This window comes from Erpetoichthys calabaricus, chromosome 4 (assembly GCF_900747795.2).
Source record: "Erpetoichthys calabaricus chromosome 4, fErpCal1.3, whole genome shotgun sequence".
Taxonomy (NCBI): domain Eukaryota; kingdom Metazoa; phylum Chordata; class Cladistia; order Polypteriformes; family Polypteridae; genus Erpetoichthys; species Erpetoichthys calabaricus.
Window position 1 is genome coordinate 114375662 of NC_041397.2, and position 18970 is coordinate 114394631.

At 35.8% G+C, this 18970-nt stretch overlaps 2 protein-coding genes across 2 annotated transcripts in view; one reads left to right on the forward strand and one right to left on the reverse strand.

The window, feature by feature from the left end:
- alg11 (ALG11 alpha-1,2-mannosyltransferase) overlaps nucleotides 1-18970 on the reverse strand; it is a 357044-nt gene that overhangs the window by 268551 nt on the left and 69523 nt on the right. The window lies entirely within an intron of this gene.
- LOC114650206 (serine/threonine-protein kinase Nek5-like) overlaps nucleotides 1-18970 on the forward strand; it is a 78444-nt gene that overhangs the window by 7194 nt on the left and 52280 nt on the right. Inside the window, exons 4-8 of the mRNA XM_028799694.2 lie at nucleotides 1539-1636; nucleotides 2822-2905; nucleotides 6124-6194; nucleotides 6580-6666; nucleotides 7104-7158. Coding sequence (XP_028655527.1) covers nucleotides 1539-1636; nucleotides 2822-2905; nucleotides 6124-6194; nucleotides 6580-6666; nucleotides 7104-7158 — 395 coding nt within the window. The remainder of the gene's footprint in view (nucleotides 1-1538; nucleotides 1637-2821; nucleotides 2906-6123; nucleotides 6195-6579; nucleotides 6667-7103; nucleotides 7159-18970) is intronic.

Consider the following 18970-nt stretch of genomic DNA (forward strand, 5'->3'; position numbering starts at 1 on the left):
TATGCAATTACTTGCAAATCACTGGGGTTTGAACCTTAATATTGGTCTTAATCAAAAGCTTATGACATGATACACGCCGATGAAGCAAAACAAATGTGGCTACAGGTAACCTACACAAAGTTATCAGTGTTTGTGTCTTTCCTATGGCAAGTTTCATAGGGAAACTAATCAAGAAGGTAACATGGCAGAAACAAAAAAGAGCAGCAACATCTGCTGAGCCTGAAGCAAATTGCAGAAGTTGAATACGAATTGTGAAAAAAAAGAATGACAGCTCTGGCATCCACTAAGCTTCAAGTGCCAGCAGTGCAGCAATCTGCTGTTATTTGCAGAGTATTGGACCTGAAACTTTGATCCTGTGAGGACCAGAGATCCATGTGTTTATAGTTGTTAATTAAACCCGAATAATATTAGGATCAAAGAAATGCTGCAAATAAATTGCATACACAGGTAGTGACTGTCATCACGGAGATCCAGGATAATCTTCTGCATCTTCAATGCAGTAAGCCCACACCTCTTTGTTAACATTATGTTCTGTATAAAAGTAAGTACAACACAATCAAGTTTTTGATCTATCTTACCCTTTCATTTGCTTCACTATTTTCTACTGATATTTGTTATGTTGATATTTGAACTTTGCCAGCTTTCTCAGTGATACATTTGGATACTGCTTCTTTTTCAGCTTGCTTTTGCTGTGTTTGCAGCCAGGAAAGCAGACTGAATTACAGTATTTGTAATCTCCCCAGCAAGGTGGGGTTTGTAATCTGTGACAATGTGACAAAGTCCTGGTGGCAATTTATACAGACGGTTTAACCAAAAGTAAATAATTCCTATTTTTTTCAAGTAAGGTGTTTACTAGTCTTTCAACAGTGCCTTGGCTACACATTTCAAGTTTTGGCAAAAGGGCAGTTTGTTAGCTTGTGGTAAAAATCTCTCCTATTGGTCATTTGATTTGTTTGCACTCTCTGAAATAATGAATTGACTTAATTGAGTGTCTATAGTTGTCATTTTTGTCAGATTTACCTGCAACCGGTAGATACAGGATTGTGTTCCCAAATATCTTGCCATTTGCTACCATTTCTGTTCTGCTTTTGTTGTTATTGTCATGGTCTACTGTTAGGTGATAATTTATAATGAAACTTTGGGAAGCCTAAGAACACCAAAATATAAAAATGGAATAAATAAAATAAATAATTTCAGTTCAGCTATTTTCATATGTGCTTTTTCTTTTCTTAATATTTACTGCAGCTTTCTTGTATTGTCCAGAATTCGTAAAAGATGACTAATTTAAGCCATACAATTGTAGAACTATAAGTTAGGTGTAGCTGTTGTAGACACTGAGGGTAATCACAGGATTTGGGACAGCAACATTGTAGCAGTTTCCAGTTTTTACTTTTGTTTCAATGTAATTGTTTGAATTTGAGGTTATTTGCTTTTGTGACCTTCCATTTGGCAACTCCAATTATATTTGCTTAAGAGATGATAATCAGAAGCTTTTCATTTGTTCAGAAAAAAAATCAAAGTTTTTTTTTTTTATTTAGAGAGAATGAACTTGTATATTGTCATGGAGTATTGTGATGGTGGAGATCTGATGAAGAAAATCAACATGCAGAGGGGAACACTTTTTCCAGAGGAACAGGTAATGCAGAAGAATCAGTTAAATGTACAAGAGAAGTGATTGGAAAATCTAAAAGTAGAAATCAAAATAGGGGCAGCTTGGATGGGGTAGCTTCAGACAGAAATTTCTGTATTCTGTTAGACCATAATTTAAGGGGATGTGACAGCACTGCTTTGGATTCCTAATTAGCATAGATTTACAGTAAATTTGCAATTAATGCAGTACTATTCCTTTTCTTTTTGAACTATATATTCAAAATGTTTAATGTAAAATGAAGTACTGGAGGCGTATTTGCTGAAAATACTTGATTTTTCTAAAACTATAGTAAATTTAAATGAAATGATATAAGAAAAACATGGTATATTTAATGAATCTCTTAATTTCAAAAACCATCTTGCTTCCAAGGGTAAATTTCACCTAACTCTATCGGCAGAGATGCAAGGCTAAAGGGATCATATTACAATAATCCAAAAACAGAGGATCACATTCTCTGTGAAACATGACCCTGAAGTAAAATATAACACTATTTGCAGTTAAAGATATCAGAATGGAGCGGCACGGTGGCGCAGTGGGTAGCGCTGCTGCCTTGCAGTAAGGAGACCCGGGTTCGCTTCCCAGGTCCTCCCTGCGTGGAGTTTTCATGTTCTCCCCGTGTCTGTGTGGGTTTCCTCCTGGTTTACTCCCACAGTCCAAAGACATGCATGTTAGGTGGATTGGCAATTCTAAATTGGCCCTAGTGTGTGCTTGGTGTGTGTGTGCGTGTGTGTGTGTGTGTCCTGCGGTGGGTTGGCACCCTGCCCAGGATTGGTTCCTGCCTTGCGCCCTGTGTTGGCTGGCATTGGCTCCAGCAGACTCCCATGACCCTGTGTTTGGATTCAGCGGGTTGGAAAATGGATGGATGGATGGATATCAGAATGTAACAATTGCCCTATGCCCAAAGACAAGTGAATAGGTATGTAAGTGAAAAATACAGTAAGATAAAAAAACAAATATAGTAAGATCACATTCAACAGCTTTATTTAGTCATTTTTCAGCCACACATCAGACAGTATTGGTATACAAATCCTTAGAGAATTCTAAGGTGCTCATTTGTAAGCATTATTTAGACTTACCTGTATAGCTGAAAAAAACCCTTGTCTTGTAAGGCTTTTACCAGACAGATTTCATTCATTTCAAAGATCACTAAGAACAACTTTGTCTCCTCAGATTCTGGACTGGTTTGTACAAATTTGCTTGGGCCTGAAGCATATTCATGACAGAAAGGTTCTGCACAGAGACATCAAGTCCCAGGTAGAGGCTAAATAACTTTATTCTGATAACTTGCAAAAAAAAATAATGGCACCACTTTCAACTTGTTGTTTAGAAAGTAAGCCAGATTATTTGTAAAAATACAGGTATAGTGATTAAAAGCTTTAAATTATTTTTTTTAATTCTAGGCATAAGTACATATAGTATTCAGAACCATTTCCTGTTATACTCAACAGTTTTTAATTGTAATTTAATTTTTAACATCACCTTTGCTGAATCTTGTCTAAGGCATCTTATTATAATCATTGAGAAGTTTTTGAGAGCAGAAGAGTTTAATGGTTTTCTCAGGATAGTACAGGGATCCATTAGTGGTACTTAAACCTACTGGCCCATTTTCACTAGACGAGAAGACATTTAAATTGAAGATATGGAAATAATGCATTAAATAGTATACAGTGCTATAAGTTACAAAGATGCTAGCAGATCATCCAGGTCCTCTACTATTACTTAGCTGGTGACATAACCGGGGCCAAAGAGCTGTAATGGAAACTGTAAGGTGGTAGATTCCATGTCTGCTGCCGAATTGCTGTCAGGCATGAATGCACATGCACTCCACTGAGGTTATTGCTGACAATTTCTGGCCACTTCTAGTACTGACTGTTGACAGTAATGAAGAAACCACTCTACTGACCAGCATTCAGGACCTCTGTTTCAACAGGTTCTCTGGTGTATTCCTCATAAACTCTTTTGATAATTCCTTTACTACATATGACAATTTTGCTACTACCACTGCTACTACCAGAACTTTGCTTTCTTTCTTCAGCCTTATAGCAATGTACTTACTGTCAAGTTTGACGTAGCCTATAATCTCTGGTGTACTCTCTTTACAAGACATGTGCACCTAACTCTGCCTATTTATCTGTATTGTTCAGTTTTGCTAAGTACAGTATGTTTTAGTCATGTAATGGAGTATGTTTGAGTGGGAGCATGATCCTTATGGTGTAGTTAAATACAAGATGTTCTAGTTCTAGTTATTTTGAGTTAATAGATTTAGAGATTTATGAGTATGGCTTTTAGATTTTTTTGGATTAACAAAGTATTATCTTCTGTGCATTACCTTATTATTTTTTGCCTGTAGCTGTTATTTATCTGTCTGTTTTATGATCATCTGCTTGTTTTTTTATTTTCTGGAAATAAATCTTGGTGATATTTGTTCTCATTCAGAGTTCAACTTGATGTGCTGATTGTAAATAAGAAATACAATTTGTTAAAAATGCTTTTGAAAAAACATCATGCAGCACATGACCTTCTAATATTCTTAGGCTCCTTTAGTATGGCTATTGTCAAAGAAAACTGAGACATTCATTGTTTTTTAAGAGCTGCAAAGCAAAATATTTCATTCCACAGAGCTAGATGAAAGTTTATTAAAAGTGAAAGTAAGAAAATCATTGATATGAAGAACAAACTAAATCCACATACTTCCATATATAAATTGTCATTATTCCATTAATATTATTCATGCTAATTTCTCAAACTTTCTGGAAATTTTTACTTAATTTGAAATACTCCCAGGCAAGGAACAATGAGCTTTAGGCACTCAAAGAAAGTTGATGATATATAGGCAGACAGATAAGAAAGTTCAGGTTTAGTCTGCCTGGGAGTCAGGGTGCCAGGTGTAGAAGAATCATCCCTCTCAGTTTCAAGTAGAGAAGTCTCTTTATTTCTGTCAAATAAGCATAATTACTTTATTAACCTTTTAATAACTCAGTGTCCTCCCATTTTGCTTTAGGGTAGTAGTGCTATTTTAAGTTAACTTTGTGTTTAATATACTATAAGTATATTACATACTAAATATATGGTATGTAAATAACTCAACCCACATTTTAATTCACATGTTGCTTAATCCAGTTCATGGTTGTGTGGGCCCTGAAACTATTCCAGTAGTTTCTGGCAAAGGCCATGGTCAGACTTGAACAGGGTGCCATTCCATCACAGAGTTATGATGAAACACTTGGAGCACACTTAACTAATACAGCAGACTACTATATACTGTAAATATTTGGATTAATAAAGTGAAAAATAACTACAAAGAAATAATTATTTAATAGTGCTTAGTTTTGTTATGTTTTCACTAGGATTCAGACTACAGGATTTATGATACTTGCTTGTGAGTGCTCCTGTCATCCTTAATGCAGCAGATTGCTTCTATAAATATTTCTTCTATTTTAATAATAAAAAAGTATTGAATATTTCATCTGTATGTTTAAAAATTCAGAGAGACCTTTCATATAGCTAAAATCTGAACTTTCTCAAAAAAGTAATGATCAGCTTTTAAAATAACCATCCTAAAATAACTGTTCTATTCACTATTAGGACTATCTAAAATTCTCGCTACGAGGTGACTGGGGTTCACATCCCGGGTGCTCCATACATGTAGTTTGCATGTTCTCACTATGTCCATGTGGGTTTCCTCTGGGAGCTTCAATTTCTTCCCACAGTCTGAAGACATACTGGTTAGGTGAACTGGTATTGTTAAACTTTGCTCACCCTACAATGGACCGGTGCTCTCTCCAGGAATTGTTCCTGTCTTGTGCCTGATGTTTGCTGGGATAGGCTCCGGCTTCCTTGTCACTCTCTCCTAGAAAAGTGGGTTAAGAAATTGGTGCATGGATCTGAATGCAGATTAAAGCTTGTATACTTAAAATGTGTCATTGGTAGCATGACAATTTTCTAAGTTTTAGAGGCTTAATTAAAATAAATATTGCACTGTATTTAAATAATAAAGTCTTTTTTCCTAACACTCTTTCTTTTTCCTCTTTATAGTTATTATGATGAAAACACCAGTTTGAAACATCATATTTTCTGATTATCTTTCATTTGGAAGGGCAGGGCAGTATTGAAATGTGTATTTTATCATATATCACATCTATACATCTGAAAATCCTAAGTAGTGTGACCTAGTGACTAAGATAGGTGGCTATAAATCTTGAGGCTGTTGGCTCAGTTTCCACTGTCTAGTTACTATGTGACCCTGAGAAAGTCACTTAACTTGCCTGTGGTCAAATTGTAAAAATATATAGCTGTAAATAGTTGTAATGCATTCTGATATAGCAAGTTGCATTATATATTGAGTTGTCAAATATACAGTACATTAATAATATATCTTTCAACTCTGAAATACATATGCACAGAAAATCAACATGTAACATCATTTCTGAAGTTTTGCACTGATTACATTTTAGTTTTTTTTTCTTTTTCAGAATATTTTTCTAGCCAACAATGGCAGTAAAGTTAAACTTGGGGATTTTGGAATAGCAAGAATGTTGAACAAGTAAGAACAAGTTCTTTGAAATAACTACAAGATGACACATCAGATTAAAGTTGAGATAGTGACTGACTAGTTTATTACAGATATACACTGTACATCCAGTTACATAGCATGTATTTCATTAATGTATAAACTGCTTAAGATATATGCTAGCCCAACTGTAGTAAAATTAATCTTTGAACTGGACACCTGTTACATTCAACACTATAACCCTTCTGAAATAAATAATGTTTAGTTTAATGTAATTCTCACACTAACTTTGCATCTTCTCAGTTGGCTGTTTCTCTTTCTTTGTTTCTGTATACTGTATAATGTTTTTGTTATTGTAAGCAATAGCCTCTTTGTTTTATTGAATAATGTATTTTTATGTTTCTTTCATTTCTAAAAGCACCATGGAACTAGCCAGAACCTGTGTGGGTACACCATATTATCTTTCTCCTGAAATCTGTGAGAGTAAGCCATACAATAATAAAACGTAGGTCATGTTTTTCACATTAGTACGCTAATATTTTCATTGTTTTCAAAAACAAGCACAAAAAAGACACTTACACTTTAATTTTAAAAACTATGTACAGTTTGAATGATGTTCCCAAATCTGGTTTTCCTCTCACATGTCAAAGGCCTGGAGGCGTGAGTGAGTGTGGGAATATGTGTGTGTGTGCTCAGTGATGGATTGGTAGTGTTTGCTTTTTGTTTCATGTTATTATGATAGCCTCCAGCTTCAGTGACCCTATATTGGAATATGTATATTCAGATCAACAATTATATAAAATGAATATTCAATGCAACCAAATTGTGAAATATTTTATGTTCAAAACCTGAAAATATGTGAAATGTCTTGTGAGGTTTGAAAGTAAAGTTTTGCTTTTGTTTTTTTTGCAGACTAAAAAAATCTTTTTTTTTTTTACACAGAGATGTCTGGTCTCTAGGTTGTGTGCTTTATGAACTCTGCACCCTGAAGCATCCAGTAAGTTAACCATTTTTTTTACAAATATTTATATTTTAACTGACTGCCTGTAACAACAGTCTTTGACATGTTCAAATCTTTCATTTCAACCTGAAGAAAATGGAATATGGCCACTTTTAAAATTTACTGTCTGTAGCTGTATATGTTAATTTGTTTTTATTTTGGCTGTGTAGATACAGAAGAGTTTTAAAGTAGCCAGTGTAGCTTAATATCAGGAATTTAAATAACAAGGTCACCATTTCAGTCTCCATGTGGTTTTATACAGTAGTATGTACAGTGCAGTGTATAGGTATATACGTGTTGCTGTATAAGGTAGTTCTTAGAAAAGAACAATGCTAATGAAAAAACACATTGAAAACCAGTTATAAATGGATATAAAGCAACATATTAAGGGTTGATCCAACTGTTAGATGCTTTACACAGACTTATTATCTATAATACCTTGTTGATTATAAATATAAACATGGCTTATTCAACAGGAAATTATTTCTATAAATAGTTTTTTGATTTCTTAGGTGTACAACATGGTGATGTTTTATGTTGTGAAGGAATTATTCATGACATATTCTTGAGAAGCATAGGTTTAGAGGGTCGTTAGAGTTAGAGTACAGGGAAGTTCTAACTTGCTTATGTTAATCAACATACAACAATTAACCACTCTACAGCATCATGATCAGTATTACTACCTTACTTTGAAACTTCTCTAATTTCCTTACCTGAATAATCTCAGAACACATTTATCATAACATAGTAGTAACAAATTATATACCACATGGGGAAATGTGGTATTACTTCTATCCCTTCAATATCCTGGTATTAAATGTGCATACGGTCATTATTGCTACATGTTCAGAGTACAGTGAAATACCTATTTGCAACATATTGTGACTTTCTGGCTTTATGATCGGCATGCATTACTACCTTTTCTTTGATAATTCTGTCTTCCCTACCTGAAAAGCCTTGAAACATATTTGTCATTAACAGAAAAACAGAATTAAGGAAATGTATATTATACATATTGGACTCACTCCTGGTAACTGCTCCTTTGTCAAAGGTGGAATTTCAGTGATTTTAAGAATGACAGAGAAATAGTTAGGCAATCTCCAGTGTGAGGACAAAATCAAATTGGTTGTAATAGTGCACAAGGAGAAAAGCCTTTGCTTTACAGTAGTCAAAGGAAGATCAGTGAGATCTAGAAAAAGAAAGATAAAAAGTAAGAAAAGTATGCCAATAGAAAGGACCAAGGAAATAGATCCAGAGATCCAAGGAACAGAAGGTATTAAGTTCCACAGTACTAATAACATAGTGTTTTGGGGGTATGTAAAATTTATGCAATTACAGTAGCTATGTTACCCAAAATTTCATAAGACAGTGGGCATCAGTTATAATCAGGTGTGTCAGAAGTGCTATGTCACAAACAAACTGGTTTACTGTTGTGGTCACCTGAGTAAAGGAAGGTCAACAGCTCTGGAATATTTTGGAGTATCAACACGGCCCTCCCTGTTTATGCTCAATGGAGTAGTATAACAATAAAAAGGGCAATTGCCACATAGTGTGCTGGCTTCTGATTAAGTCAGCTCTGAGGATGGATCATCTGACTTGGCTACTTTGCTCAGGTTGTCTCTGTGATAAAAGACGTCTCCTGGGACCAGAAGGGTCAGTTGCCCTTACTGGGCAGTTTCTCAAGACTGTGGAGGAAGAAAATGATAAGACATTTAGTGACAATGCCCCCTCTCAGCCAGTGTAATATCACATAACTGGGAATGATGCGTAAGCATGGCCCTGTATACAATGTAGGTTTTTTTTTTAAAACCAAAGGCTAATATTATTGGCAGGCAGTGTGTTGTAGTGGTTATGGGTCTAGACTTAGAATATCAAACCCTGACGTTGTGAGTTCAGATCCTGCCACTGACACTGTGTGACAATGAGCCATTAATTGTACCTGCCTTGCTCCATTTGGAAAAACAAAAGAAATGTAGTTCATTGTATCTCAAAAATTGAAAATCTCAAAAAGCATCGGTCAAATAATAAGTAATAAAAATATTATTAGGTCACTGGAGCTGCTTACTCTTGAACATGCTATAGAATATTGTCCTTGAGTAAAACATTCCTGCATTAGATAGATAGATAGATAGATAGATAGATAGATAGATAGATAGATAGATAGATAGATAGATAGATAGATAGATAGATAGATACTTTATTAATCCCAAGGGGAAATTCAAATTGAATAGACGAGTCTCGGCGTGTAAAAATACATGACCACGTTGTAAATGTAAGTGTGTCCAGGGAACGAATCCACATAAAATAAAGTGATAGGAGTGATCAATAAAAAAAGAGAAAAATAAAAGGAGAAAAGTAGAAAAATAAAGTCGTACACGGAGCTGCTGAAAAGGCTGCCACTCTCGACGGTGCCTGAGTCATTGAACAATCATTAGAACAATTCCTGATTTTTTTTCTGCTTTCCCTAATGACTTGTCTTTTGTTAATGGTCATTGTAAAAACAATTTTACAGCAAAATAGATTCTTTTAAAATTGAAACATTATTAAATAGGTGTATATATTGTTTTTTTAGATGTATCTGATTTTCATTTGTTTACACCATTCATTCAAGTACATTATTTCTTGTTTTTATCAGTTGTTGCATTTAATTCCCATTTAAAGTTAAGATGGGAATTTATATGCAAAGCAGTGCTCAAAGTGGATATACATATGCCAGTACCATATGTGTTACACTGATGTATTAACATGAAGAGAGAGTAGCACTGAGCACGTCTTCATTAGAAATTCAGTCACCTCTATCTAAGATCAATGTTTTTAGTGCTGAGACCAGGGGCTGGAGGTTGACAGAACAGAATGGTTAGATGAGAACTTGTGCAGATCTGAGAGTACTGGTAGTCAACACCAAAAAACATTACTTGCTAAGCATTGAGCTTTCCACCTTCCTTGTGGTTTACCAAAGCCCATTTCACAACATGATCATGTCTCTTTTTTTTCTGTCCAGGACACTAGCCTGTCTTCAGACATCTGTCTACACTATTGGCTAGTAGTGCTATTTGTATGGCCCATCAATCATTTCTGCTGCATCCTTCATTTGAATAAGGCATGCTCTTAGAGCAGCGATTTAAAGTATCATACTATTAATAAATATCAACAATTAAAAATGTGTTAGCTAATTTTCTTTTTCCATAATGTTATCAAATTCCATTCAAATCTGTCAAGGCATTTTTGAAATTTTGGAGTATCTATCTGTTTAGTTTTTCTGTTGCGGAGCGAGGTTACCCCAAATATTCATAAATTAAAATGTCCTTTCTTACCAGAAATCTAGAGACCTAAATATATCCTGCCAAATTTCAACTTTTTAACTAAATGGGAAATAATCTTTTTGTTGATGAGTAAGTGATTCAGTTTATATTCAATTTATATATATTTTTTCAAGAGATTTTTTCAAGTCCTGTGAGATGAGACTTTGGCCATGAGATTTTTTAAAGTCATGCCATCCTCTCAATCACATTCAAACACGCACACTGTACTCTCACCTCTCATTCGTGTGAATGCTTTTGACAGACACATTTCTTGCTCTTTCAGCTCTTATAAATTTTAATGTTTTCCTCACTTTAAGTTCACAATTAAAGAAAACATATTATGTCCAAATCTTATCGAAGAATTTCATCACAAAGAGTTATAAAAAGAAAAAATGAGTACACGGGCAATCCTAGCACTGAGAAATGATGAAGTCATATGAATTTACTTACAAAATGTTGATTGGTTACACGGCAAATTGGTTAAATGCGTATCAATAGACTATGCTGAAACAGTTGGTGGTGATTGTGCGGAAGATGAAAACATCAACTTACAATATCCTGAAGATTATCTACAACTGTTAACACCGTCCGGTCTTCCTCCACACAAATTACTGTAGAAAGAAGGATGCATCCAAGAAAGGTAATGTAGTACATCTTCTGCAAATAACATTAGACAACAAAGGAGATATTCATATGCCATTCATATTTAAATGTTAACAGTTTCCCGTTAGAATAGCTTTTGCAAAGACAATTAACAAAGCTCAAAGCCAAACATTCGAAAAAGTGTTTTATTTAATAGAGAGAAAGAAACAAAATTCAATATTGGCCAGTTATACATTGTGTTTTCACAATGAAAGTCCAAACACAGAATCAAAATTCAATGCGATATTGATGAAAATTTTAATAAAAAAATTGTTTTTACTGAAGTTTTACAGTAAAAGTGTATGTTTAAACAGTATTTCTGTATTAATTTCAAATCCAAACAGAACAAAATCGTATTATGTAACGAATAACTCTTAACACAACATGAAACATAATTTACTTTCAAATTATTACGTTTTACTATTTTTAATATGTAAAATAGTTAGTTCTATTATGCATATGTAACAATTCCCATGAAAATAAAAATTTGTTTAAATTGTACATCCACATCCCCATACAGGTGAGGCAGAACCACAAAGAGGCTAGCGTGAAATGCAGGCCCAGGGGTTGGCGAGCAAAGCGAGCAGATGGCAAAGCCCCCTAGTGTGTATGTATGTGTATATATATATATATATATATATATATATATATATATATATATATATATATATATATATATATATATATATATAAATTGAATGGCCCAATGATTAAAGTTCTTAGAGAATGAGATATATAAAAAAAAATCATGCAGCAAGAGTAAGTGTAAATACCAACTTCCTGTAAGTTTAGCTCTTTTTAATAACAATTAGACCAAAAACAGGTCTAATGAATTACTCTGTGTCACAGAGGGGTGGAAGATTAAACCTGTAGTATTATTTAATTGTGGCAGGGAATCACTTGTCCCCACAGTAACAGTACACCCAACTTCTGGAACTATGACCTTGCACCTGTTCAACTGGAATCAAGTAATCCTACATCTCATAGGGGATGTCTCGGCGCAAACCATTCTTTACTGGTGGATAGAGCAATTAGCAAGATAGCAGAACAGGTGTTCTCAGGTCATTTAACCAATTACATTACAGTATATGGCCTGAATTCCAGCAGCACTTTAATTTTACCAGTATCAGTCTATCACAATAGGTGATTTCAGTTTCTCTTCTTTCTCTCAAGTGGCCAGCTGTGCAGTAAAGTAATTATATCTTGCTTGAAGATCTGTATCACACCCTCTGCAGCTCTCTTTCTTCTGCATTCATGTCTGTCTTGGTCATTTAACTCACAGCTTCAATTTGCTTGTGGTTTTTGTAAGACTACTCCTTTAGCAGCAGTTCAGAAGTGGTTGACAAGTGTATAACGTCCATGCAAGGCAAGGACCACAGCTAATGACCTTTTAGAGTCAAACTTGTGTCCAGACAGTTACTCTTGTGACCAGCTTGTGGCTCATGCATGTCTTTTGTTTAACCTTACTTAAAATGACTTAGCTTAGCTATACCTATTCAATATCTGTCTATTGTTTTAAAAAATCCTTGAACGAGGCAAGACTTTTTAGCCTGGGGTGAGATGTGACTTTTTCAGAGAGATACTTTCAAGTCCTGTGAGACGAGACTTTGTGCCAACAGTGAAAAGAGATCGAATATATTGTTCAGATTTAAACTTAAAGTCGGAGATTTATAGATTGTCTAATTCATGTTGCCATCAGGGAAAAGTAGCATTTCTTCCCAATGAAGAAGCGTATCCTCTAGAATTAAAAGATTTGTTGTTTGGTGAAAGTGAAATCCACAGAGGTGAGTGGCAGAAATGCGAAGTGGCTGGCGTGTAGCGCGTATCGCAGGCTGGGGGGGTTGGCAAGCGAAGCAAACGGGGTGAAGCCCTGGTAATTAAACATACAGTATTACAAACTTAGCAATAACAGAAAAAACTATTCTAACAGAAAAATACACCATCGTCAACACAATTTGTTGTCAATTCTTCAGTAGTTACACATCTTTAATCAGAGGGTGTGACTGATAGCCATGCTTTGTCGCTAGATATTTGAATAATGTTAGTTGTCTATGTCTAATAGTTGGAAGTGTGTAGCATTTTTGTATGCCTGAGAAAAACATCTAGGTTTGTAAAGACTAATGTGAATGATGATGTTTGACAAATTTTAAGTATGATGTTGTGATGCGCAGAAAATTTGGATGCCGACTGGAGAACTTGGCTAACCTCACCAGGAAATGTTTCACTTGCAGTGTATTTCCACACTGTCCATCCCTCTACAATGTAAATCCTACCATGTACAGTATATGCTAAGTGTTTTGCCATGGAATCATACCATGAGCTGTCACAATTTGCAAATGTGCACTGTGGTACTTAACCTTTTTACTTGACAAACCACCTCCTAGAATTGAAATGTTTTGAAGTGTCAATATTTTAAGTTTTTAATTTTTAAAAACTGAACTTTTACTAGACACAAGTAAAAGTAATATTTTTTAACTCTTGGGTTTGGATATTTTAACAAGTAGTTAAACACAGTTTCTTTTGTAGTTGTGTTTTTTTTTTAATTTTTAATATAATTTTTCATATGTATGCCAAGCACATTTTTAGTTCATTATTTTTAATAAGGACTATAGTGTGGTTTGACAGGGAATAAAAATTAGAAAGACTTGATGTATGAATGTATGAATCCAGATCAAAACAACTAGAAAAATAACTAGTGTTGGGGTCCAGTTTTGAAAACTTTAGGCACAGTTCTGCTTCTACTTTCAGTCTATTCCTGTTTTTATTTTTTTAAGAAAGTTGAAGGTTACTGAGCATTGGGAATTGTTTCCAAAACAAAGGCTTTCCTCAGTGGATTAATGTTAATAACACTAAAATAAAATATTACATGTACTTATTTTAATTTTAATCATTGTTAACATTAGTCTTATTGTATATTTTTCTGCCTTAGTCTACCAATTTTTAAAGCTGTTCTAAAAATGATGGTAGATAAAACAAGCACACCAAAAGTAAAACATTTGAACATTGGTGGATTGGATCATAGAGACATGCAGAGTGCAGTGTGTGGGGTGGAGGGGTGAGAAGGAGCTCTTACCTGAGATGCTCACTTTTACAAACATCCATCAGTGCTGCATGGTTTCTGGGCAGACTTCATCCTATTGTGAGTCGGCTGAAAGAAGTGAGGGGTGAGCAGGAGCTATAACCTCAAGCCCAATATGAGTGGTGGGAGACTTCAGTTTGGCACTAGCAGTGGACAGGGTAGAGGAGATTGGAGGTGGGAGAGACAGCCATAGAATCTCTGAGTAGGAGGACCGTGAAACCTCCTGTAACAAGTGGTTCTTTTAAGACCTTATTTTTAACCCATTTTTTTTGTCTCCTCCTGTACCACCTGACAGCTGCTAGCATATACAACATGTTGATACTTGCAGCTCTACTCTATAATTACATTGATAAAGGACCACTTTTATGCAACAATTAAAAATATGTTCGGTTACCTTTATATTTATATAAAAGCCACGTGAGACAATATAAAGACAATGTTTAAAATTGGGATTGATTTTTATTTAATTCTTTTTTTAAGAATGTGTCTTGCCAGTGCTGATGCAACCCCTTTCATGTGCAGGCTGGGAGGTTTCTACCCATAATCTGAATAACATTGTATTAAAGGGTCTGAGACTAATGGTTGCCAAAAGGGAAGAGTGTCTTGTTTACTGTGTTGCCTCCTGGGCACACAGATGGGAGACCTCCCAGAAAGGGTGGGTAGGCTTCTGGCCAGTTGGAACAAATTTACATTCAGTGAATTCAGAAAGTATTCACAACCCTTCACTTTCTGCACAATTTATTGTGTTGTAGATTTAATTTGAAATAGATGACTTGCAATTTTTGCCTATCTATGTACACTCAATAACCCATAAATGACAAAATGAAAACATGTTTTCAGAGAGGTTTACACATTTATTAAAAATCAAAAACTGAATCTCTCATTTATATAATTATCCAGACCCTTTGCTGTGGCACTCCAAATTGTGGTCAGGTGCATTCTGTTTGCTTTAAATATTATTGAGACATACTTAGAACTTGATTGGAGTCCACCTGTGGCAAACTGAATTGATTGGACACAGTTTAGAAAGGCACACATCTGTGTACACACTGCATGTCAGGATAAAAACCAAGACTTGAAGTCCAATTAATTCTTTATGGACCTCTGTGATGAACTTGTGGTGAAGCATAGATCACAGCAAGGGTGTAAAACCATTTCTAAAATTGTATTTGTTCCAAGGAGCAGTTTCCTCAATAATTGTGAAATGCAGGAAGTTTGGAACCACCAGGACTTTTCCCAGAGTTGTCCAGTCAAACTGTGTAACAAACATGAAGTGCTTTGGTCAGGGATGTGACCAAGAACCCAATGATCACTTTAATAGAGCTTCAGAAGTCCTCTCCTGAGATGGGAGAACCTGTAGTAAGGATGCCTATCTCAGCAGCAATGCTGGAATGGATTCAGGACAAGTCTTAGACTGTCCATAAGTGGCCCAGCCAAAGCCCATACTTAAACCCCAAATCCCATAGACCATCTGTGGAGAGACCTGAAGATGGCAGTTTACAGATGCTTAACAATCCAATTTATTGGAGATTGAATATACTGACTTGGAAGTGTGGGATAAACTGCCTAAAGCTAGGTATGCAAATGTTGTGTAGACTTACTTGAGATGGCCCGGAGCTGTAATTGCTGTCAAAGGATCTTCCATAAAGTACTGAATTAAGGATCTAAATGCTTATAAGACTGACAAATTTCAGTTTTTGATTTTTAATAAATTTGCAATCCTTTGTTAAAAACATGTTTTTCACTTTGTCATTCATGAAAGTGAAAGGATCTGAATATTTTCTGAATCCACTGTATACAAGAGCAGACTGCAAATTCTGCAATTCAGATTTAAATAGTTAAGTTTAAAGTGGAGTAGAGGTTCTGACAAAATTCCATTCCAAATAGTGTTAACTTTTATTTCTTTCACTTTCTTAAAACTTACAGACTATGTCAATTTTATAGTCCAAGAGTGTTATTGAGTAGTCATGCTCTCCTTCAGATGGTGCATATATTGCAGAACAATTCTTCCGTGTCATTTTAGAGAGGATTAAAAATTAAATGCCAAAATATTTCTGTGAGAGTCATCCTTTTTAAAAGGCAACTGGCTGAGTGTTTCACATCATTGATCATCTTCCTCCATGACAACCTTTCAGCCACAGTGGTGTGGTTTAACTTCTGAAAAGTTGTGTGCAAACACTGTTACTAGCTTTATTTAATATTGATGCCTAGATGTGAATTACTGTGTCTGTTCTGTAGACTACTAGGCAATTATCACTGATAAAACGTCACACTGACAATCATTCACTGTCTTTCAGTATGTGAGATAAAAGTAAGTCAAAGTCAATTTAAAATTGCTGTGAATCACAACTCCAAATTATCTCATCATATTAAAAACTTAATAATTACATTTTCTCAATCAAACTTTATCCTCAGTTCTTCTATTATCATATTTTTGACTTGCACTGTAAAATTAGATAATTGGCTTGTGCTGCTTCAATATGTTTTATTGTTGTTTGCCTTTACATAATCAATAGAGAAAGAGGGAGAGAGAGTGAGAGAGAGGTTGGGAGCATGCACTTATAGAAGCCATGGAATAATATAATTGTTGTTGAAAGAGAATTGCAGAGCAAAAGGTAGGATAATATGCAGCCTGAAGTTATGGAAGTCTTGTGAATTAGGGGTTTGCCCAAGTTAACTGACAAAACACCACCAATGATGGTCGCTGTGAACAAACAAGTGAATAGGAACTATGTGTATACCTCAACAACTTTTGTTGATACCTGAATGCTCAGGAACGTGAAAGGCATGTTTTCTTTAACTGATTGTTTTTGCTGCTACAAAGTTCAGTAAGTTTGTAGCCCTTGTTTTCATGTTTGGACTCCTACCTTATGGCTTCCATTTAAAAATGCAAGAATAGCCTAAACATTTTTTTTTCATTTATAAAAAATGGTTCACTTTAGAACACAATTTTATGTGGCAAAATAATATAAACCACAATCGTGAAGAAATAACTTTGTCTCAAAAAATACCAAACTTATCCTTTCAGGAGAAGTTTTAATGCTTGGTTCAGATCTTATTGTAAGATATAGCTCCATAGGTTTATTTGACTGTGAGGTTCCTTTTGGGTGGAACCAATGTGCTGGGAGGCATATCAGCAGACAAGTCTAAGAGTGTTTAAAACAGGGAAGTGGGGTGGCATTTGCAGGGAGTTTAGGACAGGCAACAACAACAACATTTATTTATATAGCACATTTTCATACAAAAAGTAGCTCAAAGTGCTTTACATAATGAAGAAAAGAAAAATAAAAGACAAAATAAGAAATTAAAATAAGACAACATTAGTTAACATAGAAAACTCCAGACGGCTGGAGAAAAAAATAAAATCTGCAGGGGTTCCAGGCCACGAGACTGTACAGTCCCCTCTGGGCATTCTACCTAACATAAATGAAATAGTCCTCTTTGTAGTTAGGGTTCTCACAGAGTCACTTGATGCTGATGGTCATACAGACTTCTGGCTTTTAATCCATCCATCATTGTTGGAACATCACTGTGCTTTGAGTAGATGTTGGTGGTGCAAGCCACCACCATAAGGACACCGAAAAAGGAAACAGAAGAGAGAGTAGGGGTTAGTACAGATTTTATAGCCACCATGAATAGTTATTATAATGAATTGGATATACAGAGTATCAGGATTTAAATTACAGTGAAGTTATGAGAAGGCCATGTTAAAATAATGTGTTTTCAGCAGTTTTTTAAAGTGCTCCACTGTATTAGCCTGGCGAATTCCTACTGGCAGGCTATTCCAGATTTTAGGTGCATAACAACAGAAGGCCGCCTCAACACTTCTTTTAAGTTTTGCTCTTGGAATTCTAAGGAGACACTCATTTGAGGATCTGAGGTTACAATTTGGAATATAAGGTGTCAGACATTCCGATATATAAGATGGGGCAAGATTATTTAAGCCTTTATAAACCATAAGCAGAATTTTAAAGTCAATCCTGAATGACAAAGGTAACCAGTGTAGCGACATCAAAACTGGAGAAATGTGCTGGTTTATAACTTTACATAAAGGGACAGACAATAGTATAAACACTCAAATGTACTAGCTAACTTGGAAATTTGTAAAGAAAAATGAGTAATTATGATATCGTAGCAGTAACAGAAACCTGGCTAAATAATAGGGAATAAGTTTAATATGGAAGGTTACACATCTTTAGGAAAGCATAGTGTAAAAGGCGCTATATAGCGCCCGACCCGGCACAGACTCAGGCAGAGGCACGTACTTTAATAAAAGGCTTTTTTATTTCTTCTTCAGCCGTGGGGCACGCCTTCCCCGTGTCCCACAGGCCCAACACAGTCCCAAAAGCACTTCCAATACAACTCACAATTAACCACACTTCTCTCCACCTCAGCACCACCACTCCTCCTCAGGCTTAGTCCTCTTCCTCCCGACTCTGGCTCTTTGAGTGGTGGTGGCTGGCCCTTTTTATATCCCACCCGGAAGCGGTCCAGGTGCTTGGACACCTGGTCCTAATTGCCCTTCCGGGTGGGGCTGAAGGTATGACCAGCCAGGCTGCTGACTCCACGCAGCTCCCCCTGGCGGCCATCCGAGCCCCCAACCAGGCTGTGAAGGACTCCATCTTCCATGGAGCCATGCGCCGGGCTGGGGAATCATTGGCTGCCAGGGAGGCTGCCACCAAGCGTCCCGGGGGAGGTACTGAACAGTCCATGGCTGCTCCCCCGGAACAGATGTAGGAGAGGCGTCCCTGCCGGGCATGGGACGCGGCTGTCCTTTACAGTAGGT